We start from the raw sequence: 24,070 nt of genomic DNA on the forward strand, positions 1-24,070 counted from the left end.
CCTGTGATGCAGAAGCATGCCTCAACCCCTGGTTTCCAGCCACCTCCTGGAAAAAACAATCTCAAAGTGGGGGTGGGCAGCAGCTCGGAGAAGAGGAAGAAAGATGAAATCAGACCTGGGCACCATGCATGGGCATTAGTTCGCCTCTGCTAATGGTTTGCATTTAGCAGAGAGGAGGATGTGAGGATGTGACTTGCAGTTGGGGACCTGCAGCATTTGGTAGCTGCAGTGCATTTGCTCTGGCACTGACGCTGTGGGGCTGTGAGCACTTCTACCTCGCTCTGCAAATCGCTTAATCAAGGGCAGGCTTTTGCATTTCTGAAATGGCTCTCTTGGCTAGCACCCACTGAATTTCAGTGAGGTTGCAGGCATGCTTACCACTCATATATATTAATGCTGGTGACACCTTGCAGTATGGAGCTGTTTGCTAGTACCTTTGGGGAACACAAGCAGCTTTATGGCAAACTCTGCTTTTCCATCTTTTCATTTCACTCCATCCATTTTCCATTGGGGTGGGGAACATTTGTGTATGACCACACTTAACTGTGCATGCACACATCCTCTACGCTCTGAGTCGTGGTAAGAAAATCATAGGCACATTTTAGTGATGGAAAATATACTGCATGTGTTTATCTTGCAGTGCATTGTTGCATCCCTGGTGGTCCTCTGGGGACCTGGGAGTTGGACTCGATGATCCTTGTGGGTCCCTTCCAACTCAGATATTCTGTGATCCCTCTCTTTCTACCTGGGGTCACAGCAATTGCTATTAGGGGGATGGACGCCTCCCAAGCTCCTGCTGTGCTGCAAGGGGTGTCTCTCTCTTCCCAGGACTGCCTACAAGAGATCCAGGGCTTCCTGAAGAAGCACATGGACCTTGTCTCCATGCTCCTGGGCACCACCATCTGCTTCACGGTAACTGCGCATATTCCTTCTCGTGTCTGGCCCCAAGAGGCAGGGGAATCACATTCTGAATTAGCCCCAGGATGCTAGGATTTGGGATGATTTTTGGAGATCAGTAGCAGGGAAACAAGTGGTAGTGGACTTCGCCTTGGAAATTAGGAAATACATAGTCTTGGTTATTAGTTTTTCTGCCCCAAACTCATCATGTCAGCAAGGAATGGGGAGAGGTTTCTGCATTTTATCCTTGCAGATGTTTTGGCGTGTCCTCCCCTGCAAGCTAGAGGAGCTGTCACCTGGCGCAGGTCTTGAAGGTGGGGTAGGAGGCCCACAAAGCTCCATCTGCCAGGCAGCTCGGTGCCTCTCTGGTGAAGGAAAACCTGAAATGCTGCAGAAAAGGACATGCTCCTACTGCAGAAGGTGGTGAGGGTGCTCAGTGGTTGTGTGGGGACAGTGCGTTGAGAGCTGTAGAGAGCCCCTAATTAAAACAGGCCTGCTCCTAGGTCCACCCACTGTAATTACCCCTGTACAAGGCCCTGCATGTGTAGTAAAACATGCCAGAAAAGAGTACAAGCCTTGTTTCTTAACCATGAAATTAGGTTTGGTCTGCTCTGATATCTCCACACTACTCCCCAGACAGGGCAATTTTTCCCAACCAGTGTGTATTTAGGGATTGTTTCAGTGCTTGTGTCCACCTCGGCCCAATATGGGTTAGAAGATTTTTCCCTATCTCAAGAAAAGCCAGAGGAACAAAAACTTTTTTTGTACTGCTCATAGTAAATGCAGAAAGCCATCAGGCAATGGCACAGGTATATTTCTACTTAGATGGAATTACGTACTTGCAGACAGAATTGTAGCATTAAAGCTTCATTGGATCTTAGTGCAGCTGAGCTCTTGCTTAGAAAATCTTTGGGACACATAGCTGATGTGTAATGCAAAGCCACATATGGGTATTTGGTGTCATTTCCTAATTTTCATTGGCTGTAGAAGAAATTTCACTTCAGCTCTACCCAGACAAAAGTAGGAGCACTTCTATATTTTTTCCCTGGAACTTGATGCTATAGCCAGATAATGCAAGAAAGTCTTTGAAGCGTACATTAGAGGAAGTCTCGCTGCAAGGTTGGCTATTGTGATGGCAGGATGCAAAGGAAAACCTGGTGGCTGGTACAGCTGCTCTTGTGTCCCCGTCCCTCTGGCCAGCACCACGACGTGCACAGATGTGCCCCATCAAGCTGTGCTCAGCTTGCACAATAAGGCAAGCTTTCAGAGGGCTTTGCAGCCCTCATAACGCTTCCCCCAGCATCCTCACCTTTGATAAGCTGCCTGTGTAAATCTTGATACGTGACCAACCACCACTGCACAGGGTGATGGACCCATCAGAAAGCTGCAGTACAAAGGAAGCATATTGTCCTCGCAGTGTGCACGTGGTGGCCTTTTGTTTTTTGTTGATTTTATTTTTTTTACTCCAAACAAGGCATGAAGTTTTTTTTCTCTGTTATTTATACAAAAGGCTATTATGAGAGATGTATGTTTGCGTGGAGGAATGTTTTGTGGCAGGAGTTTGAAGTCTGAATTTCCTGGCTTCTTCTCACTTTTGGATATTTTTAGGACAGAGTTTGAGCCATGCTGTGCTAATTCCAATCAGATGCTTTAACGGCATGTTTTTTTCCCCCCTATCTTGTGTTGGAATTGGTGTTCACCATTTCAGTGGAAAACAGCTCCTTCAAGAAAAATTTGATATTTTCATACATAACAAGTTCAGAAGTGCCAAGCAGACTAGCAGGCAACTCTTATGATCCCTTATTCATGCAGAGGGAGCATCATCATTGGTTCAGTATTTAACTGTTTGCTCATTTCATTTATTTCCTTTTAGGTTTACGGGATGGTTCTGACTTCATTCCTCTGGTTCTACATCCACTTCAGCAACAACCTGGACCGGAAAGGCAAATACATCCTGCGGGCAAGGTAGAAACTCCTCTCCTGGGCTTCCCTACAAGGTAGAGCGAGCTTGGTGCAGGAAGACACCTGAAGACCTCCCCAAAATCACCTGGGAAGGCACTGTGTGGGGACAGGTGGAGGGATGGGTGTCACCACTGCTCATGTTGCACATTTTCCCCTCCTGCATCACTCACCCTTGCGCACTCCTGAGCTGGTCAGCACGGGTGATGCTCAGTGGAAGGGCAGCTTTACCGAAAATGGATGAGGACCAAGGCGCACCTGGGCTCGGAGATGCAGATCGCCTCACCAGGTGCAGTGCAGGGTATAGCTCCACAAGCAGGACACACACAGCCCCTTTGGATACATCCGGAAAGGAAAGCCCAGCCAGAATCACAGTGCTAAACCAAACTTTTCTTGCACTGTTCTGTGTGACCCCAAAAGATGTGACCTTTCTAGGGTGATAGCTTTGGACCATAGCCTGGGACTGGTTCACTATCAGCAAATACATGGACACAGAGCGTGGCACTGCTGAAGGGAAATGTGCTCTCCTAACTGGAACACTGCTAATTATTGACTTAGGGCAAGTTTTGAGTTATCCCTGGAGTATGTAGGTATCCAACCACCATTGATTCTTTTTTTTTCCCTATAAAGTATTGTTGGAGCTTGTGGTGGAAATTAGGGAGAAAAAAAAAGAAAAAAGTAGTGCCTGTGTTTTGAAACAACCAGACAGAATAAGGACACATCCCTCTGTTACTCCCCTTTTTGATGTGATATGCATCATTTTTAAAATTGTTAGGATTTGGTCAGCCTCCTAGGTACCGCACTGATTTCATACCGGCACATTCAACCACACTGCCTTAACTTTGTGTTTCTCTAGCTTCACTGACCTACCACGCTGCTGTGAAATACAAAAAGGCTTTGATATTAAATATATACAGGGCTTGTGTTTAAATCTGAGAGAAGTGGACTGATCTTCAGCCAGGTCAAACAAGACAATGTCCACTTCCTCTTTACATCTCCTTATCAACAATAAGCAGAAATTTGAAAAGCCTCAACCAACTGAAAATCTCAGCTTCTCAGCCTTGCTAAAATGATGGCTCCCCGGTGTGCTTTGCCCTCATTGCAAGGAGACAGAGCTGCTTCTGAGATGAAAACCACCACTGCAATAGATTTAGCTGGAAAATCTGCTGCGAACTGTGGCTATGGAAAATGTCTGTTTGAACCAACACCAGCTTTCAGCCCTCTCCTTCATTGTGGGTTTTAGCCACAAAAAAAAAAAGAGTAAGTGGTAATTGGGATTGTCTTGATTGAATAAAATGAGGTAATCTCAGTGAGATAAAAGAGGAAAGCCCCATGCTGATATTCAGGACTGCTACACACGTGAAAACAGCAGTACAGCCTACAGCATCTTCCCTCGCCTGGTTAGCCTTCTAGCACGGTTGCAAATATCTTGCAGTGGAAGGAAAGGCATTGAGGGAGGAGAGCTATCACTCCTAATCCCGCTCCCTTGGCATGAGCGGAGCTTCACTGCTGACTTTGGAAGCAGGATCAAGTTCAAAGTGATCCAAAGTGTCACCAGCTATCTCCTGACAGTCACCAACACACCTTTGTCTAGCAGGGATTTAGAAGTAATATGCTTCGCCTAGTAGCTGCACATGTAAACGTAGCCACTTGCTAGCACTGGGAAGCGATTCAGATACATGCGTGTGTGCATACAATATGTTTTCTGATGTGCATCACTCTCCAGAGAGAGACAATCTCCATTGTGAGCTCTGGCTCTTATTGTCCAGGTTACTGCTGCTGTCATTCCTCAGGCCAGCTGGCAGCTCACGTGACTTCTGCTTGCTTCAATAAAAAGGAAATTCTTGCAAAAGGCTGTCATTCCTTCTATTTTTCGGCACGAAGCCTGCCATTGCGCTCGGTTGTATAATAGGCTGCCGTCAGTAAGTCATTCAGTGCTGGGGGGAGATATTCCCCATGCAGCTGGCACTTGCCTTAGCACTGAAGATGGAGATGACCACGTGTTCCTCCACAAGGAACCTGCCTGGCGGAGCCACCCATCCTCTGGTGTTTGTCACCACCCTTATCTGACCCTCAGCCACCTCTGGAGTAATGCAAGCATGGGTAAGGAAAAAAGCCTAAGGACACATAGAAGCAACAAGGAAAGAGCAAGGTATTTCTATAAAAGAACTTGCTAAGGTTTCCCTTGCCACCTGGCAGAAAGGTTCTTGGTTTTATTTTGGGCTTTGCTTCTATTTTAAATTCCATGTAGGCAGGCCTTGTCCACTGCTCTCTGCTGGCTGGACAGCTGATGAAGTTCTGTTGTACAAAACAAACAAACAAAAAAAAACAAACACCACAGGGGAGTGAGCAAATAATGCAGTTTTACCAGGAGGGGCTACCTCGTCAACTCTAAAGCCTAGTAGGAAAGATCTCTGTTAAAACTTTACCACCGTTACCACTAACAGCCCACCCCAGGCCCATTTTTAATGTGAAGGGGTGGTTATGGATGGAAGGAGCGCACGCATGATAAAGAAGCCTGAAAGGCTGCAGTATCCCCTTCCCCAAAACTTCATCTGGAGGAGCAGCAAGTGGCCAGCACTTGCCTGGAGGTGTGAATGAACATTGCCGCTGCTTCCACACCTCTGTAATGACTTCTGCCATAGTGGCAGCAGGGAGGAGAACATGACAAACACCGAGCCATTGCACAAGGGAAGCTAAATGCCCAGAGAGCAGTCGGTTCTGCCCAACAAGACACAGGCTGCAAGTGTACTATTTCTTGTCCCAGGGGTAGAAGTACCCACTTGGACATCCCTAGCATGGGATGAGGGATAGGAAGGGAGACTAAGGAGCAGGAAGGCAGATAACCTTCAACTCCTTGTTTTTAGAAACTGTGATCAAAACTTACTGCACGGAAGTGCAGTGTTATCATTTTGTTCACAGCTAGAAAAATGGCACCATCCAGGAATGCCTCGGTGGAAGCTGTGAGGAGGGCAGGTGTCAAGGGTTTTTTAATAGCTGCACCAACAGCAAGAGAAAAAAAAAAAAAAAAAAACTTCCCTGCCCTGCAGTCAGTGTGCTTGCACTTACAAGTCCTGAATTTGCTGCTTGCTATGGGCAAAATTACAGCTCTTGCACAAAGAAAGCAAAACCCCAGGAAGCAATTTGTAAGTGCTGCAGAGATTTACCCGGTGCTGAGCAGAGCGAGAGAGTGGTTTTGTCAGGATAAAACACGGAGCTGAACAGCAAGGACACAAACCCTGCAACCAAAACACCTGCAGGCCCCGTGAGCCTTCCTGGGGTTGGCATGAGGGGAACCTGGTTGTGGTACACACCTCAATGCTCAGACTTTTTTATCTGAGATTTTTATCTGAGATTTCTCTCAGATAGGAGAGAAATCCCTGGTTATCTAGGCATAGGTGATACAAAATGAATACATAAATAAACAAACAAATAATAAAGTTAACTGTTGGATTGTGCTTCAATTAATTGCCAATTATGCTCCAGCAATTAGTTCTACTATTGTCAGTTGGACAATGGCAGCCTGGCCTCTATATATATGAGCTGCCCTAGTGACAGCATCAGTTTGCACTGAAATGAAATTTTCCTTTTTTTGTACAACCCTGATTCGCACCCAGAGCAAGCTATACTACTGAGCAAATCCTTCTGAAGCCTTAACCTGGGTGGACTTCTCTGCAGTTCGTGTGGTAAGGAAGCCATCTCCTGCCAAGGCAAAACAGTGGTTCTAAGCATCTCTATTTCTGCTAAACTTATTTAGCAAGAGGGCTCTGCCCAAGCTCCAGCTGCAGCCTTCCCTTAGTTTGTGTGCATCCTTCTAAGGCAAATCCCCCCCTTGCTCTCCTTAGCATCACTAAACGCTGCTGTTGTTTAACCCTGAAGTGCACCAGCTTGCTGGCAGACACATTCATTTTCTTTTTAGCCGCGTTATATCAGCAACAAGCTATTCCAGCCTTTATTCACCTGCTAATGAATTATACATTGATGACACAACAGCAGCTCCCTGAGCTGCGCTGCTGAGCTGGGCTCTCGCTTTCCTGCATCGCGTCTCACAGCAAAGCCCAGCTCAGCCCTCTCAGACATGCTGGTAAAGAAAAGGAAATGTCTGTGCTGGATTGAGAAACCTGCTTGGGTTTGCTTTCTCGTGTTCACCACTGGTGCCTTCTGGAAACAGCTCCTCCACTTGCATCAGACCCAGCCCTGGCAGCCGACAGTACCAGGAGCTTCCCCAGCACCTCCTCCTCTTTGTATAACCTGGCCATTGCCACAGACACATTGATGTAAATATTTAAAGATGGCAGAGAGGCTGCATGGACTGGCACTGGTTGTTGAGTTTATTAGAAACAGAAACTTCAGGCACAGCTACAGGTTTCTGCTTGCCTCGTCCCCTGCCCAAAACACAACCCCCCTCCTGCTGCCGTGGGGCTTGGGCTGAATTTGCAGATCAGGAATTTTCCAGTTTGCCTTGAGATGAGCAGGCACCAGGATATCCCCAAAAAGATTTCCTGGAGATGACTCTTTAGCTGCGTGGGTGAGATTCTTGACGTTATTTATTTTTTCTGCTGAAAATGTAAGTGCTGGCTGCGTCCCTGGTGCTGTGCACACTTGCCCTTCTGCTCCTTGGCTGGGAAAGCAGATATAAAAAAAAATAGGAAGCAAGTCATCTCCCTTGCTCTTTGCTTTCACCTCCAGGGCGAGCTCTGCTGTTTCCCCACATGATCTCCCACTATCTAGAAACTGGATAATGACCTGCAGCTAAATGTCACGAGAGGGGAACTCCCTGAGATGACAGAGCTCCCTGTCACTGCAGGCAAGGCCACTTGCTCTCATCACCTTGGAAAAACAGAACTGTTGGCTGCCTAGGAAGTCATCCTGATGTTACCATCAGTCCCACATGTTACATGGGACTATTAGCCTCCTGCAGGGTGAATTTCTGTGCTGTACAATTCCTTTGCATGCATCTCTACTTAAAGATTTTTGGTGATGCTGCTGTGTAGTTGGTTTTTTGTTTGTTTGTTTTTCTAATGCGGTAGGTAAAGTTGAAACGTGGGCTATTTCTTTCATAATTGGCACAGAAAATAAGAGGCAGTGATTAACAGCTAACCAGGATACCTCATAAAAAAGCACTTATTTTATCTTCATGGTGTATAGCCAGACCTTTTTGCATCATCTTTGTGCTGGAGGAGGGCACAGGGAGGACTGCCAGGTACTTACGTCAAGAGCTCATCCACCAGCACAGCACACTGCGTGGCTGGAGGCCCCATGGTCCCCGGAGGATGAGGGACTCCCATCTTCTCCCCCACATCTCCTGCTGGCCCTGGACAGGTCCTCAGTGTGTGTTTGTAGAGCCAGCATTGATGTTAATTATTTCACGCCCTCATAACCGGCTTTCTAGCCATGTGTACGAAGTGGGGAGGTGATGCCCGAGCACCTTCACCATCACTCTTCTTTTAGCCAAAGGCCACCGCTGCTGTTTGGAAAGCACAACCAGGGTTTTTCTAACACAGAGCTGCTCAAAGAGCTGGTAGGCATCTCCCCTGGAGAAGCTGGCTGGGATACACAGGGACGGGGCTCCTGGCATCCTCGTGGTAAGGGCTGGGAGGCAGCTCAGCCATGGCCTTGCTTTAACGGGCCCCCGTGAGTCACTCCATGGGTGTTGGCTGTGCTAAAATCCACAAAATTGACACTGACTTTTAGAAACTGTCAAAAAGAGAAGGGAAAAAAAAAAAAAAAAAAGCCCAGCAGATGGAGGACAAACACTGTGAGCATCTCTGGCCTCTACTGCTTTACTCCAAACCACAATTGTGAAAGCACATTTAAATGGCTGCTCTTGGGGGAAGGGGCGGGGTTTTTTGGACTTTGAGGCCTGTTTTACTTCTTCTTCACCTCTGTTTAGGCCCTGATTTTAAGCTTTCTGCAGTCTTTGTAAGTTAGGTAACTCCTTCACAGGCTTGCCTTTTGGGTAAACAAATCTGTGTTAGCATAGTGCCCTGCAGAAAACCTGACTTTAACCCTTCCTCCAAGAGAGGGAAATCCCCAGCCTGACCCACAGCACCTGCACTCCTTACCCACATGTGACCCGTGCACCCTTACTGTGCAAATTAGTTTTACTTCCACAACAGCCTCTTCACAAAGAGCTGGTAACGCTGCTGGGAAACTTGGAAACACGTTTCTGGTCCTCTAAGGTCTGTCGGGCCAGCAGTATGGCATGAGAAATATGCAACATCTGAACCGACATATAAGCTGGGGAAACGCTCTGCAAAGGAATATGTGGACAAAGGTTGAAATTCTTTCCCACTGGGGAGTTGTGGAGGGGACTTTGCAGGGACTTTGCTGGGGCAGCCAGGTTTGGATACAGTGGGTGTCAGCCCAGAGCTGGGCAATGTAGGAGATGGGGGCTGTGAGCCTCCAGCCTGAGCCAGAGGAAGCAGATGGCTCAGGCCTACAAGCATCCCAGAAACAGGACTGCCTTAGCTCTGAGCTGAATTGTTCATTAATACAGTTTTTGGAGCGCATGAGAAGTTTTGTTCATCGTTTGCCACTTTCCATATGAAAAAAATAAAAGGAAGAAAGCAAGAAAAAAGCAACAGTGGCACCCCCATGCCCTCCAGGAAACCCAAGCTCCCCGAAGGAAGCTTCAATGCCAACTTTGTGGCAGTGATTGCAGCTCAGGCCACCAGCTCTCCAGCACCCAGATGTGATTTGAGCATCCTTTTTGGCCTTATAACCTCCAGAGCTCAGTGTGCTGCCACCAAAGGCCTTATCGGCCTGCAGCTGGTTCCTTCCTCTCCCTGCCACAAACTGCACATTTGTTTAGGGGAACATTCACAGTTTTGGCAGAAAAAAGGTGTGTTGGGGTCCTGTGCTGCAGCGAGGGAGAGACTTTGGGATCCTGCTGTTATCCTCTGGATCAACGGGCAGGAGCTGCACGGGATGAGGGATCATTCTGATAATTTGGGCTAGCAGCTATGTGCCTTGTGAGCCTCTGGCTTCGTTGGTTAGGCTGCATGAGTGAATAGGGTTAAGAGACAAAGGATTTATGCGTCCATGTCAAGCCCACAACCGGGGACGTATTCAGCATCAGTAATGGGGGAATTGGGCCAGCTTCTGCTCACCCCCAGTCCCCACCTCCACGAAGTGCCGTGGCTGGTCCGGAGGGGTTCAGAAGGGTTCAGAAGTATGTCCTAGGCAAATCATTCACTGGGGAAATGGGACAGTTTTGGAACAAACTGATTTAATTTTCAGCATGCATGTGTAGGAAACGTGTGCTTAGCGATTGGGTCAAACTCCTGCTGAGAAGGTGTGCTCAGGCCCCACCAACAGGCAGGACAGGCTGCAGGTTTTAGGCTCGGAAGCTGTTCTCTGAAATGCCGATGCATGGGCAGAACTGAAATGCAAATGTGTGCCCCAAATGCCTAGGGTGGCGAGCCCTGCCCCCCCCCCCCCCCCCCCCCCGGACAGTCAGTGCCTGAGCAGATCAGCAACTGATCAGCAGCATCAGTTGGGTAATGAACTGGGGGCAATTTTTTCTCGAAAGGCTTGGGAAGATGAGTTTTAATGCAGAGGGGATGAAACAAAAATAAAAAGGAAAAAAGAAAAAGCGTTGGGGGGGAAAAAAATAAGCTGAAACCATTGGGGGAAAAAAAAAAAAGTGAGGAGGGGGAAGCGAGAGGCGGCCCCCCTGCTAAGGGGGGGAGAAGGATGAGGAGGAGGAGCAGGAGGAGGAAGGCAGGGGGCGGTCCGGGGGTGGGCTCTCCCCGCCGCGCCGCCGCCCCAGCCCCAGCCCCAGCCCGGCCGCAGAGAGCGAGCCGCCGCCGCAGGAGCCACCATGGGAGTAGAAGGCTGCACCAAGTGCATCAAATACCTCCTCTTCGTCTTCAACTTCATCTTCTGGGTGAGCCCCGCCGCGGGGGGGGGGGCGGCGGCTGCTAAGGGGGCTGCGGCGCGGCTCGGCTGCTTTTAGCCGGGTTTTTTCCATTCCTCCCTCCCCCCGTGCGAAGACCTGTGTGGTGTTGGGATTTTTTTTGGGGGGTGGGAGAAGTGTGTGTGTGGGGGGGCACGTTTATCCTTTGCTTTTTTTTTTTTTTTTAATGCATGCAAACACGTCTAGATATAATTATTTATTTGCATGCATCTGCATATACACCTAGACGGCATTTTTATATATATATACCTACATCTCTGCACTCATATGGCATTCATGGATGTATATGTTTATATATTTACATGCACCCTTCTCAGCACGAGGCTGGGGGGCATTCCCCCCCCAGACCCCCTGTTGTTGCCGTGGGGTTCCCTTCCACCGCCTAGGGATGGATGGGGCGAGCCCCCTGCCCTGGAGGTGCTGGAGGGGAGAAGGGGCTTAAAAATAGGGGTGGCTGGGGCTGCTGCTGCCCCTTGATGCCCTGCGTTGAGTAGGAGCTGGGCGCTGCCTCCCGGGAAGTTATTTGGGTCCGCAGCTGTTTCCCATGGTGGGGAGGCTTGCTTCCCTGGAAAAGTTTCCTGGGGAATAATTCGTCCCCAGGGGTGGCTGGACCTGGGCACGGTGGTGGCAGCGGGGCCTCCCACGCGGGAGGAAGGTCGCTGTCAGTGGGTTTCTGCACAGTCTTTCCCAATTATGGGTTAGCAGGCTCTGGATTTTCTGCCGCATCTCAAATCCGGTCCGAATTCAGGCTCTGCTTCGCCTTTCTCCTGGGGTAGTGCTGACTGAGGGGAGCGGTGACGGCAACAGTGTTAATTGGTACCTGATGCGCTGCCAGCTGCAGGATGCCTGTGGGACCTGTCTGCTTTTAACCTCTTTCTCTTCCCGCGCGATGGAGCCTGGTGGCCCCCTCCCCGAAATGCCTGCCCGTGTCGTTCCTCCCGCCTTATGGCGCTTATCCGGGGGCTTTTCCATCCCTTCTGCGCCTCATTTCCTGCCATTCTTGCTGCTCAAGTGTGGATGCGAGGGAGGAAGGGTCAGGAGGCCTTTGCATGTGGTTTACTGAATAACTTACCTTTTATTAAACCAGCACGTTGCTTCCTTCCTGTTTTCCTTCCCCCTTATGGCTTCTGCTTTGACCCGCCGGCTACCTGAAATGCTGCCCCAGCACTCGCTTGCCAGCAGCTGGCTCCCTCAGGCTGCCTCCCGTGCAGATGGTGAGCCTGGGCTTCGTTAGCATTAATGATGCTCGCTGCCAGGCACAACAGTGGGTGAACAACAGGTCTGATGGCTTGCAGATCCTTCTGGTTTTCTTCAAGCAGAATTCATGGGGTAGCACCTTGCACCCCACCTGGGGGGGGGGGATGCTTTGGTCACCAGCGTGGCACCAAGACCCTACAAGAGCTGGCGTTGTAAGGTCGGGAGGTGGCACCGACATCCCTCTGTGCAGGGTGCTTGGGCTCCCTGCAGGGTGGCTGTGCGGGTATCCCAGTCCTGGGGTAAGCCCTAAGTCGAAGGGAGGTGTGAGACATGGGATTTTGTGTAAGCTGCTTGGTATGCAAGGGCTGCTGGGCTCCTCGCGCTCGTTTGCTTATCGTTTGCTCGGCGCTGAATCGAGGTCGGGCGCTGCTGGCGAAAACAAGCGCGAGGCAGAGCCAGAAGTTTGGCAGGCACAGGGGCTTCGCCAAAAGGCAGCTGGCTTCGGAAGGAAGGAAGCAATTCTAAACCATTGCTGTGTTAACAAATGAGAAAGAAACTCCGATAACTTACTGAAGTGGCCCTGTTGTCTTGCTGGAGTGTAAATAAACCAACACCCCCTGGCAGCATGGGGCGAGGGGCGGGGGGTGGCTGAACAAAGCCGCTGTGTTGAAAAGCAAAAGGAAAAGGCAGCCCCAGTGCCAGATCCTTGGGGCACCTCGGCAGCCTGCCTGCCTGGGATTTGTCTCTTTTTTTGTGTTGTTTTTCCCTCGTGTGTGTGTGTTTTGGGAAGAAGCAGCCAGGCTGGGCTTGGTTGTCCGCTGGGAGGGGCGAGTGGCTGTGCTGTGGTAACTCCCAAGGACCACACGTACCATTGAGAGATGTGAGGCTTGGTAGGGTGCCCAAAGCTCTGTAAAGCTTTCAGAAGCCCCACTGCACCTCTAGGTCTTTGGTAGAGCACTTTGGGCCTGTGGCCAGGCTCCCGGTGGAGCTTGGTGCCCGAGTCCTTCGCGGCAGCATCGCTTGGACTGAAGCTGTGGAGGAGGCCAAGGGCAGCACCTGGGGCGCCTCACCCGGTTAGCAAAACACAGAGCTGATAAAGGAAAAGCTTTTGTGTACTGCAAACTTGCTCTGAAACCTTGGTTTCAGGAAAAAAAAAAAAAAAAACCTTGAACTGTGCTTCTGGTTTTCCTTGCATGGCTGATATAATAAGTACTGGGTTAGGGATACTTTGAGGGACAAAGGTTTTCTGGGGGTGGCTCGGGAGCAAGCTGCCAAACACAGGTCTTGGGGTTTTGCTGGTGGACCAGGCGGTCCTGGCTCGTTCTTCAGCCTGGAGCTGGCAGGAGCAGGGCGTGCGGTGGGGTAGAGCCCTTTCTCCACCGCACTCTTGGCAGCAGCCACGCAGGCGGCTGGGCTTCGGCCGCCCACCGAAGTGAGTCGAAGCCCACAGAGTCTGGCTGGACTGACCACTGTGGCGAAGCGTCCCCAGAGAGGCTGAAGGAAGCCGGATGGCTATTTTAAAATGTAATTAAACATAACCAAGGAGAAATTGGCTTGCTCCGAGAAGGCTCGCCCAGCCCATTAGCTAACTCGGTCAGTGGCAGCCTTCCAGGTCCGGAGCAGCGCTGGCTGCTCTGCCATGGAGGTGTCTAATTAAAAGAGCTCACTCCTAATGCCATTTTCCAGGCAATGCACAACTATTTGCTCTTGCTTGTGTCGTCTGTGGTATGGGTAGGGTGTGAAAGAGAAGAGCAGAGGGAACACGAAAGTGAAAAACCACCGTCCTGAGAGGGAGGATCTCAGGGGAGCGTATTGTGAGAAGGGATGGAGGAACTGATATTTTCTCATCTTGTGCAACTCTGGAAAAATTTGTTGGTCATCTTCTGGAGTCTGCACGGCGTGCACAAAGGTGTCTGGCTTTGGCGTCAGGGGAAGGCAGTGAGCCCACGCTTCCTCCTCTCTGTGTGGCGGTTGCGGTCCCGGTGTGACAGTTCTGCCCCCAGGGGTGACCTTGCTGCCTGGGTGTGCCGAGGAGGGCGGTGGGTGCTGCTGCCACGAGTTTAAATGAGGTGACGGAAACGAGGAGGAAGAGCTGGTGGTTAGAGTGATGTGCAGCGCTCTCTGAAGCACTGCTCAGAAGTAACTCGTCGGATTCGTAACAACAGCTCGACTTCTGTTTAGGTTGCAGCCCCACATGCATGCCTGTGCTGGAAACTGCTTTGGTTGTATTAGTCATAGCGTGTCACAGGCTTTTCCAGTGTGGAGCGGGGGTTTTTGTTTTGATTCTTGGTCTCCCAGGGAATTGCACACAGCATTGCGAACGCCAAGGCCACAGCACTTTTCTAGCATCTCCTTGCAGTGATTTGGGTTTGGTGGGGTTGGGCAACGCACAGCCCAACCCAGTGTATCTCCGTGTGCCTTGGAACATGGCTATTTAATGTCTCTCTTTGTAGAGCAAGGGAAATGTTTTCTTAGTGTGTGGAGAGGCTCAGGACCCGGATCCAGGCTTTCCTCCTGGTGACTCCCTGCAATGTGTTTCTGGGCTCGCTATCAAGTGAACGCAGCCCTACCATCACCTGAAAAACCTTAAGTCTCTGCGTGATGAAGCTTATTTAACCGGGTCTTTCAAAGAGACCGATGCTTCATCATCAAAAATACCTGACTTCACTACATGAGCTGCACTGAAATCACCAGGAGGGAGCATCTCTGGCAGCTGAGTGAGGGGGGTTATTCTGGCTTCCTGGGGTGGTTCTTCTGCCAGCCACCTAACGCTCACCTGTGCAAGAGCATGAAGGCATGCACAGCGCCTTCAGACACACTTTGATCCTATGATGAAAGGCGCTGTGCAAGCACCTTTCACCCTTATTAAAAAGAGAAAGCAGTTGTATTGTAGTTAAACGCTTGTGCGTGTGGCCAAATTAATTTTAAAACAGTATCTGAAATTGTTTTCCAGCGGGGCAGTTAACCCTTGCTGGTAGATGCCAATGTGTAGGGCTGCTTCTGGCTGAGGTGGTTGAAGAGCATCCCACGGTCTGAGCACCCTGCTGGTGCGTTGGACACCAGGTTCCCACTCTCTTCTTCCTCCTCTTCCTCCTCCTCAGTCTTTATTTGGCACCCTGCCTGCCTCTACTCCGGGATCGTTTCTTCCAGCTTGTTTGGAGGAGCCGTGCAGTTTTGTTGGGTTGGTAACTATAGGCACCAGTGGAGAATTTAGCCCAGCTCTGCGGCTGTATTAATAGCCACTGCTGGAAGGTGGCCATGGCTGAGCCACTCTCAAAGTGGAGCGTGGGCGCAGTAGTGCCTTCCTCCCCCTGTGTGAAGAAAATGGGGCTTTTTTGCCTCCGTTTCTGGACAGGCTTTGCCTGCGTGTTTTCAACCGTGTGGCCTGATCTTTGCCTGTCATCAAACGTCACGGTTGCAGAAGACGGCAGGAAGGTCTCGTCTGCCCTTTCCAAGAAAAGTGTTGTTGTGGCTTGTGAGTGCCTGTGTCAAGTTCAACAATGAAGTTTTTATGTTTTGTGACCATCTTCAGTCCAACTGCACCCGAATTTGTCTGATTTAAGTCACTTATACTGCTCTCATCCCCTCCAAATCTTTGTATGAGTCTGATGCGTTGGTGCTTCTGCTCATCCCATGGTCACCACATCCTCCACGTCACCGAGCAGAGCTCAATGCAACTCGACGTGATGAACATGGGGACCATACACAGTGCTTGTCTCCTTAAAATTTTAAGGAACTTACAGCATGAGGTTCTGCTATCTCAATGTGAAGACCATGACAGCATCAAACCCACGTTCCTACAGGCTGCCCTTAGCTTTTGGCATTCAGCTCTTAGCACAGGGGATATCGAGCCCTGAGCTCCTTAAGCACTTCCATGGGTGAATCTCTTCACCTTAGCTGAGAAATTCGGCTTCTGCTCTGCAGGGAGCGAGGTGCAGGGCAGGTATGCCAGCTTGGCAGTGCCTGTCTGCAGCCTGCATCTACGCGTATGCCCTGCTGCAAACGTGCTCTGCTCTGGGCCCCAGCTCCGTCTAGGTATTGCTGCAAAACCTGCAAGGTCCTAGTGCGCGCCTTGGCAGGCTGTGTGTGCATGTGGATTGCCTCTTCCAGAGATGGAGTTGCATTAATTTATGAACCTCTGTCTCCTTTACTTTTTGCTTCCACTCACACTGGATGGATCTTATGAAGATCCATCTACAAAATGATTCTTTGTTATTTACGCTGCACATACTGGATAATATGATATCTGCTTTTCCATCCAGAGCCCAATAAGAGCTGGGAGCAAAACGTTCAGCCTCAATTTAGCACTTAATTCCTGGTTGCTCGTGTGATGAGACGCTTCAGCTATGGTGAGCTGCTTCATCTTTCTGCGCCCCAATTCCCAGCACCCCAAAGAGGAGGGATCTCTGGTTTTGCGTCATCTCAGCCACTTCGCAGCTTGTGTTGGAGAGGAGCCGCATGGTGCCAGTGCTCAGTAGTTCAGGGAAGCTGCTACGAGCAAGAAAACTTAACATCTAATCTTTGACCCAAGTCTTAAAACACCCCAAAACAGTGTCGGTGTTGGTGATGTCAGTGCTTTGTTTCTCCACTCTGGGAGATGGTGTGGGGTCACTGTGGTGAGTCTGTCCACAAGCAATACGCAGCCTGCCTGGGCTGTGCAAGAGGGAATGAGGTAGCATCTCCACAAAAACTCCTTTGGTTGCGTTTTTGCTGTGTGCCCTGATGCTGGTGGTAATGGAGGGGTGAGGAAAGTGACGTCCCAGTGGGAGGACCACCGCGTCCACGGGAAGTCGTGCTGCTAAAAATACAGCATTGTGAAACTGCCGGCACCTGGACTTCCCTTCTCTTCCTCGGGGTTTGGCTGCAGGATGTCTGCAGTGCTTCGGTCAAGGCACACTATAGCTGCAGCCAGCGCTGCTTCCTTCTCCTCTTCCTCCTCCCTGCCAGGAAGCCTGTTTTGGAGGGAGGTGGAGGGAAGGGAGCAGAAGGAAAAGGGGCGGTGGCGGCAGCGGAAAGGACTGGGGGGTGATGCACATCCTGGTGTATGCGAGTGTCTGGGGGGCAGCGGGCAGAAGCGGGGTCATCTCAGCTACGGAGTACCCTGTGTTCAAGGGGAGAAAAGGGATACTCCTTGCTCCCCTAAATCACAGGAATTTTTAGAGGAGGTGTGACCGAGCTGTGAAAGAGGGGTTATCACTGCACATGGTGTTGCATCCTTATTGTGGTGCTCTACCGGTGATGCCCCATCCCATGGATTGCACCTCTTGGGGGTCTGCTTTCTTCCCCGCCGTCCTGTGCTGGCTGCCAGCTAGTCTTGCACACGCCCTGGGCAGGCAGGATCCAGCTGGAAAAGCCTGGCTGTCTGGGGAAGAAGCAATAAATCTCGTGAAGCTGGAAAAGAGCAGCAAGTAGGAAACAGCGGAGCCTGCTGTACCACCTTTTCTGGCACACTGTGCCCTTTGGGGTGTGAATCCCAGGGTCAGCTTGCTGTGGGTTTGCAAAGGGGCAGGGGGGGTGGAGAAGGTGTCATTTGCCCTTGGGGCTTGTTTTCTTTGGGGATTTTAGGGATGTGCCCATGGGAATTTAATTTTTATTATTATTTTTAAATAAAGGTGGAGGGAAGCGCAAGTACAGGGAGGAGGCAGACCCTCTGTCCATGTTAGGGGAATTGCAGGCTGGAGGGGTGGTGTTGTGGGAAGCATGTCTGAGAATAATGCAGCATGGATGTTGCCGAAATTGCAGCTTTTACTGTTGCTCTTATGGAAGCAGTCCCCAAAAATGTAAACTGAGGACTGTGAGATGCATTTGCAATGAGCCTCTGAGACCTCATGCTCTGAAGAGATGGGCAAGCAAAGAGAAATTCGGTAACCTGCACAGGGTGCTAGGTGCCTAGAGGAAAAATAGGACATTTAGAAAATAAGGATATGCAACTTGGAGACCAGAAAAGTGCCCAGAGAAACTGTAGTCCCTAGATGCTAATGCGGTACAAAAGCAGAAGGCAGGGTTACTGTGACAAAGGGACGAGGCTTTCTCCTTGTTTTCTTTCCTTTGGAAAATGCCTTCGTTACATTCTGTGCTGCCTGGTGGTGGAAGGATATATGGTTTTCATGGAAAAAGTTACTCAGCGTAGCCTAAATCCTGTTTTCATTAGTAAGTGAATGTCGTTTGCTCTTAAGAAACACAGCTGCTGTTGGATTGAAACTTCCAGCCGAAGGTCCTTGGTGCTCTGTTTTTTAAAAAAAAAAAAAAAAAAAAAAAAAAAAAAAAGCTAAAACAGCTTTTCTTTCTGGGTTGTTCTCTTTAATTGAAAAAAAAAATTATTCTGCTGGAAGCCAGGGTTTCTATGGCAATCCAGTGATTTTTTTTTTTTTTTTCCTTTCCTTGTGCTCCTTCCCCCCCATCTTGTTTCCTTCCCTGCCAAATTCCCAGCATGGCCAAGTTTCTCTCTGCGTTCAGGGGACTGGGTGGACATGTCGGTGAGGGGCCGGGTGCCGTTTCACAGCTGACGTGCTGCTGTCCAAATGTGCACACTTGGTGGTGCTGATTCCCAAAAACACTGCGGCATTACAGCGAGACCCTTCCCCAGCTGAGCGGAGGGATGCTGCATGGTGCTGAGCTTATCACGAGCCTATCGCTTTTTGGTGGTTTGGGTTTTTTGTTTATTTTTTGGAATGAAAACAAACCAAAACACCACAGATGGCTGCGATCTTTTCTTCGCCTCTCCCTGCCCCCACAAGAATCTCAGATCTTTCTTTGGGATCTCTTTTCCCCTAGGAGCCACAGCGAGACCCTTAAGGGGAGTCCTGATGAGTTTGGGGACCTTCCGCATCTCCCCAGAGGAGAAGCAGACATGGGCTCCGTTATGTTCTTAAACAATATACAAGCAGTGCCAGGCTGGATTTTGGGAACTTTCTGCCTTATTTGGAGCTGAGCTGGAGCGCTGGCTGGCTTTCATGGCTTTTTTTCTGTTGCAAGGGCTGGGAGAACCGTGGGCTGTCCCGAGTGTGAGAGCGGGGAGGTTGCACCGGTCTCTGGGGCAGGAGCATTAAGAGTGATTATTTCAGTCGCTGGGGCAGGAACATTAAGGGTGATTATTTTGGAGGCAAAAGGAGGGAAGGGCTGGCAGAACCTCTCCTCCTCAACCTCCCAAATTGCCAGGTAGGGTTCATAGGGATTTTTTTTTTTTCTCTGGGAGCTGCACGGTCAGCTTGCCCTGGGCGTTTTGCACAGATGGCGTGCACTTGCCTGAGCTCCTGTGGCACCCCAATAAAAGATTTAAAAAAAAAAAAAAAAAACAACTCCTGGCTGGGGTTTGCAGAAGTTAGCAAGGAAGAAAAACGCACACTGACCTCAGGAGGAGCAGAGCTAGGCAAACACAGGGAGCCTTTTTTGGAAATCCCAGTCCACATGTGTTTGCTTGGGCTTGCACAGCTGGAGACTTTGCACTCTTGCTCAACAAAATCTATTTGTTTTCTTGTTTTATTTATTTTTTTAATCTGACCTTCATGCTCACACCTGACCCTGCTCAGACTCTTTTACAAAAAACTTTTGTAACTGCTTCTGTACTTTTCAGTAGTTATCTTCAGCTGGCTTGAAGGATTTAGGATACTCACATGGGCAGTTAAGCAGACACTTCCAGAAATTCTTAGCCTTAAGAATTTCAGTCACTTTTTTTTTTAACCTGTGTTTTTATTTTTTCCCCCCCTCTCTTTGATGGTTTTAAATGAAAGAGGTGTCAGGGATAACACAGTGAGTCCTGCTGGAAGCCTGCTCCTGTCCCCCATTTCCATTCCCTGCCCTCTCCCCTAGAAGAGAAAATGCTAAGGAAGCCATTCATAACATTTTCCATTACCTGAACATAATGTACAAATTTTATTTTTTTCCCCAGCTCTCTGGGGAAAGGAACAAGTCCCTTTGCCAAATGCTGCTGAGGACGGGCATTTCCCTGTCTGTCATCAAGTTTGGTGGACTGGTTTATAAATCCCTGCGGGTATAGCTGGTTGTATTGTTTTTGCTTTTAAACAAAACCCACGACCCTGTGTGTTCATCGCAGATAAATGAAATCAGGTGGTAACAGCCTGTTGGGAGCAGGGGGTAATGAGGGCTGATCCTGATTTCTGTTGAAAATCCCCTGGGTTGCACACCTTGTCCTTCTGAAGTGAAACTGAGCCTTTTATGGTAGCCGAGATAAAACAGCTCTGGGAAGGAAAACATGGGCTGGAGGCACTGTGCACCTCGTGCACCTGCTGGGGATGAGGGCTGCACCTAACGCTGTGCAGGGTGTGTGAATCGCGGTGCATACAGCTCAAAGTGCTGTGGAGATGGGACAAGGAGGATAGAAAAACGTAGAAATTTTTCTCATAGAAAAGCCCAGGTGGGAAGGGACCTCGGAGATCATCTGGTACAACCTTTCACTGTAAAGCAGTCCCTGTGTCTAGCCAAACCTCAGGAGTCCCAAACTCTGGAGAAGCCACTACATCCCCAGGGAGGCTGTTCAGTGACTGCTTGTTCTCACTGTAAAACCTTTTCCTCTCAGAGAAGAACTTGCAGAAAGCCACAAAGCAAGTGGCCCTGCTCTTGTGTGAGAGGTTTGGCTGTGGGTAACACGTGCTTCCTCTGCTTTCTCCCCAGCTGGCTGGAGGGATCATCCTGGGAGTGGCCCTGTGGCTTCGCCATGACACGCAGACCACCAGCATCCTCTACCTGCAGCTGGGGGACAAGCAGGCCCCCAACACCTTTTATGTCGGTGAGTAGCAGAAAGCAGAACTAAAACTACCTGATATTCCCCTACTGTGTGGGCCAAGGGCCTTGATTAAATGCCAGCCGTGCCTGAAGGGTGCAACCCAAAGTTACGGCAGCTAAAAGTGCAGAGGGACCTTTCTTTCATTGCTGGGTAGCGCCTTTTGTCGGTCTCTCCTGGGGAAAGGATGCGTGACTGGGGATCGGGGAGGCTTCTTGGAAGCGTGTCTCCTTTCCTCTCCCAGCGGGATGTGAAATAGCTGAAGGAGTGGCTGGCAGCGGAAAGGAAAACTCGGAGAGCTCGTGACTCATGTTCTCCAGGAGGGGAAGGTGGAATGTCTGGGTATGGTTGAGCGTGATCTTTATTCATTTGACAGCGTGCTGGCTTGCGGGAAGACAGAAACCATATTTTGCCCTATTTTGCAGTGATCTGTGGTGGGTGAGGGAGAGCAGCTTTTGCAGGCTGTGGGGCAGGACTCAGGGTACGAACAGCCAGGAAGGGGTGAGGGCCAGTCCCTCCTGAATTCCTTGGATAAGAGGCACAGAGAGCACATACCTGTATGTCATGGGAAGGAGGAGGTTTGAGTCTTCCCCTTTCCACAAATGAAAATTGGTCTCAATGCTGTGCTTTTCCATGGGGTTGAGGGAAGCATCCGTCCTGCGCAGTGATAATTCCCTTATGCCTGAAAGACCAGTTATCTGCTGAGAGATCCATTTTAAAAAGTTTTTTTGTTGTTGTTGTTTTTTTTTTTGCATGTTTAAGAGCAGGAAGGCCAAAAACCACTCCTCACCAAAGGATGCTGGTGGGGTCAGTCAGGTGGACAGAAGCCCTTCTAGCTCTGAGGATATAGGTGTAGGAAACACGCAGAGATGGACCCACCTAACCTATGTCCTTGTCTTGCCTGTAGCTGGAGTTACCTTCCTGGAAGGGTTTCTTTGCAATTTGCTCTCATTGTCCATCAAGCAGCATGCCTGAGCCCTTTTGCTCAGCAGCTGCTCCTGCTGTAAGTAGCAGTAAGTTCTGCACGGCAGCTGCCTGCTCCCTCCTTATACCCAGAGCTGTATTTAGAGCATTTCCCCTTTGTATGTTTTAAACTTTAAAAAAAAAAAAGGGGGGATGGGGGAGGAGGGAGGGAGAGAAAGAAATAAAGTTAAACTCCTTCCTTTCCAGGAACTGGTCCAAACATCTCCTTCCTTCTGAGGCCAAACTGATATATCCCAGAACACATTTCTTCCAAAACCTGGGAGCATCCTTTACTTTTCAACCCTTTTTTGTTTCATTTTCATCCTTGGCCATTGCTATTTAGATGGCAATGAGGAATGCACTGCAGAAGCAGGGTGAGTCCCACCACCTCACTGGCTTCCCAGTGCAGTGGACATCCCAGCCCCAAGGCTGTCTGTCTTTTTTAAGTTACATTCAGCAACAGCTCTGCCCGGATTCCTTCTGGCGGCTGTAATTTCCATGCAGTAATAATAGCAGAGCATTTCTTTCAGCTGCTGCCTCTTCTAGCCAGCCCTCTTGAGCCTGAAGTCTGGGATTCCTTTTTTTCCTTTCTTTTCCTCTCCCCCCCAACCCCCGGACAACTGACACTCCCTGCAAAGCAGTGCACGCCCTCCTCTTTCTCTCTGCTGTCCAACATCCACATGCACACAATGTTCCTGCTTTGGGAACCTCTCTCTTAAGCCCAGGGCTGGCCTCCGGAGCTGTTTTTTTTTCCCCTTGCAAACTGCTTCTTGGTGCCTGGCGCATCCCAGGATCTGTCGGGAGGCTTTCAACGCCGGCCAGGCTGTGCTGCGGGACGGGGGAAGCAATAAACCCTTGGAGGAGGCAAACGTGCACAGTGGGGTTTTGTACTTAGGGAGGGGGGAAGCAGCACTTTGCTGGCTCCTGTTTTTTCCTCTGTGTCCTTTCCACACCCACTCCCCCCAAAAAAAAAAACCAACAGTTAAAGTTGGTTTGTAAAGACTGCTTCTCCCATGTGTGTGTTGGGGGAGAGAAAAAATATTGCATGCAGGATTGGACAGCGATGGGGAGATAGGAGGAAGGGGATGTGGGGAGTGAGGCAGCTGCTGGGGGACAAAGTGCGATGTTTATCTGCCTACAGCCTGCTGCAGGGCTTCACCTCTGCCCAGAAATAACCCAGGTTTCCACCGTGGCCACCTCTTCTCCTCCAGCTCCCCAGCCCCCACTGCAGAGCTTGCAGGGCTTTTTCCGGGGATTGCTCTCGAGACATCTGATCCTGAGCACTTGTTGCAGCTTCTGCTCGTGGCATTCCCCGTTTGGCTGGGAGAGCTCATGCCACAGCAAACAGCACGTTAACTGCTTCGGTGCTTCCTGCTCGTCCTCCTCTTCAGTTTGGTTATAGTTTTAAATACGAAGCCCATCCTGCCTCTCAGCCATGGATATTGCTGGTTCTAAGCGTATGGAGGCTGTGAGACATGTTGATACCAGGTCAGAAACCATCATTCAAGGTAGCTAGCAGCATGGATGAGTTGGATGCTGACAATTGGTTAACTATTTCTTAGGTATCTATTCACTCACTGCCTGAAGTCCCATTATTTTTTATTATTTTTATTTTTAAAAGTGTGATGCAATGAGCTATGAGAGCCCCCGCCGCCGGATTGTCTCGCCGACCCAAAATAGGAAATCTGCGTCCAGCTGCTAATAGCAAGCAACGGAGCAACACGACCCGGTGCTTTGATTATCTTATCCCTGGGAGTGGGGCCAAGCTGCAAGGAAGAGTGCCAAAACATCCAGATTTGGGGTGCGATTTTCCATGTAGCTTCGGGGGTGGGAAGAGGGTCAGTTTTGCTTCTGCTGTAGTTTTTCCCCCAGCTTTTCACTTTTTGTTAGGAACTCCTTGGCTGGCTTGCGTCTCGTCCCCAGAGCACAGCGGCACCGTCACTCTTTGGGAGGGGTGTGAGGATTTGGACAGGCACACAATAACAGATTAAATTTGGACCTGGAGGCTGTTGCTATCACTCCCTTTCTCCACCATCCTGCTGGGTATCACTGCCTCAGTAGAAAGTTGAAAGGCGATGGATTATTTTGTTACGTTTGGGGCTTTTTTCCCCTAGCAGCCAGGCTGATTAAGGTGGCAATTCCGGGTCTGGCTCCCAAGCAGCTGCACATCTGCCCTTGAAGTCATCAGGGTGTGATCCCCACCGCTGGCGAGCTTTAATGGGCATCCTCATCTACAGCATTGCTTTTCACAAGTACCTTCAGGGGGTTGTGCAGGCCTCAGGGGGTCTGATGCTCACGTTAAAGCATATTTAGCAGCATGCAGGAAGGGATCAGGTCACATATCTGAGCTTCCCTGGTGTCCCTATGGCATACAAGGATGCTCCTAACCATGG

General features: G+C 49.8%; 2 protein-coding genes across 3 annotated transcripts in view; both read left to right on the forward strand.

The window, feature by feature from the left end:
- Nucleotides 1–4,708, forward strand: part of TSPAN32 (tetraspanin 32) — a 28,982-nt gene extending 24,274 nt beyond the window's left edge. For both annotated transcript variants that reach the window (XM_068683450.1, XM_068683451.1), the window contains exons 10-11: nt 829–912; nt 2,771–4,708. In XM_068683450.1, the coding sequence (XP_068539551.1) occupies nt 829–912; nt 2,771–2,866 (180 nt within the window). In that variant the 3' untranslated portion in view covers nt 2,867–4,708. The remainder of the gene's footprint in view (nt 1–828; nt 913–2,770) is intronic.
- A 5,874-nt stretch (nt 4,709–10,582) lies between these two features.
- The window catches only part of CD81 (CD81 molecule), a 31,120-nt gene continuing 17,632 nt past the window's right edge, over nt 10,583–24,070 (forward strand). Inside the window, exons 1-2 of the mRNA XM_068683471.1 lie at nt 10,583–10,747; nt 20,606–20,720. Of these exons, the coding sequence (XP_068539572.1) occupies nt 10,682–10,747; nt 20,606–20,720 (181 nt within the window). The 5' untranslated portion in view covers nt 10,583–10,681. The remainder of the gene's footprint in view (nt 10,748–20,605; nt 20,721–24,070) is intronic.

This window comes from Anas acuta, chromosome 5, assembly GCF_963932015.1.
Source record: "Anas acuta chromosome 5, bAnaAcu1.1, whole genome shotgun sequence".
In the NCBI taxonomy this organism is placed as follows: Eukaryota; Metazoa; Chordata; class Aves; order Anseriformes; family Anatidae; genus Anas; species Anas acuta.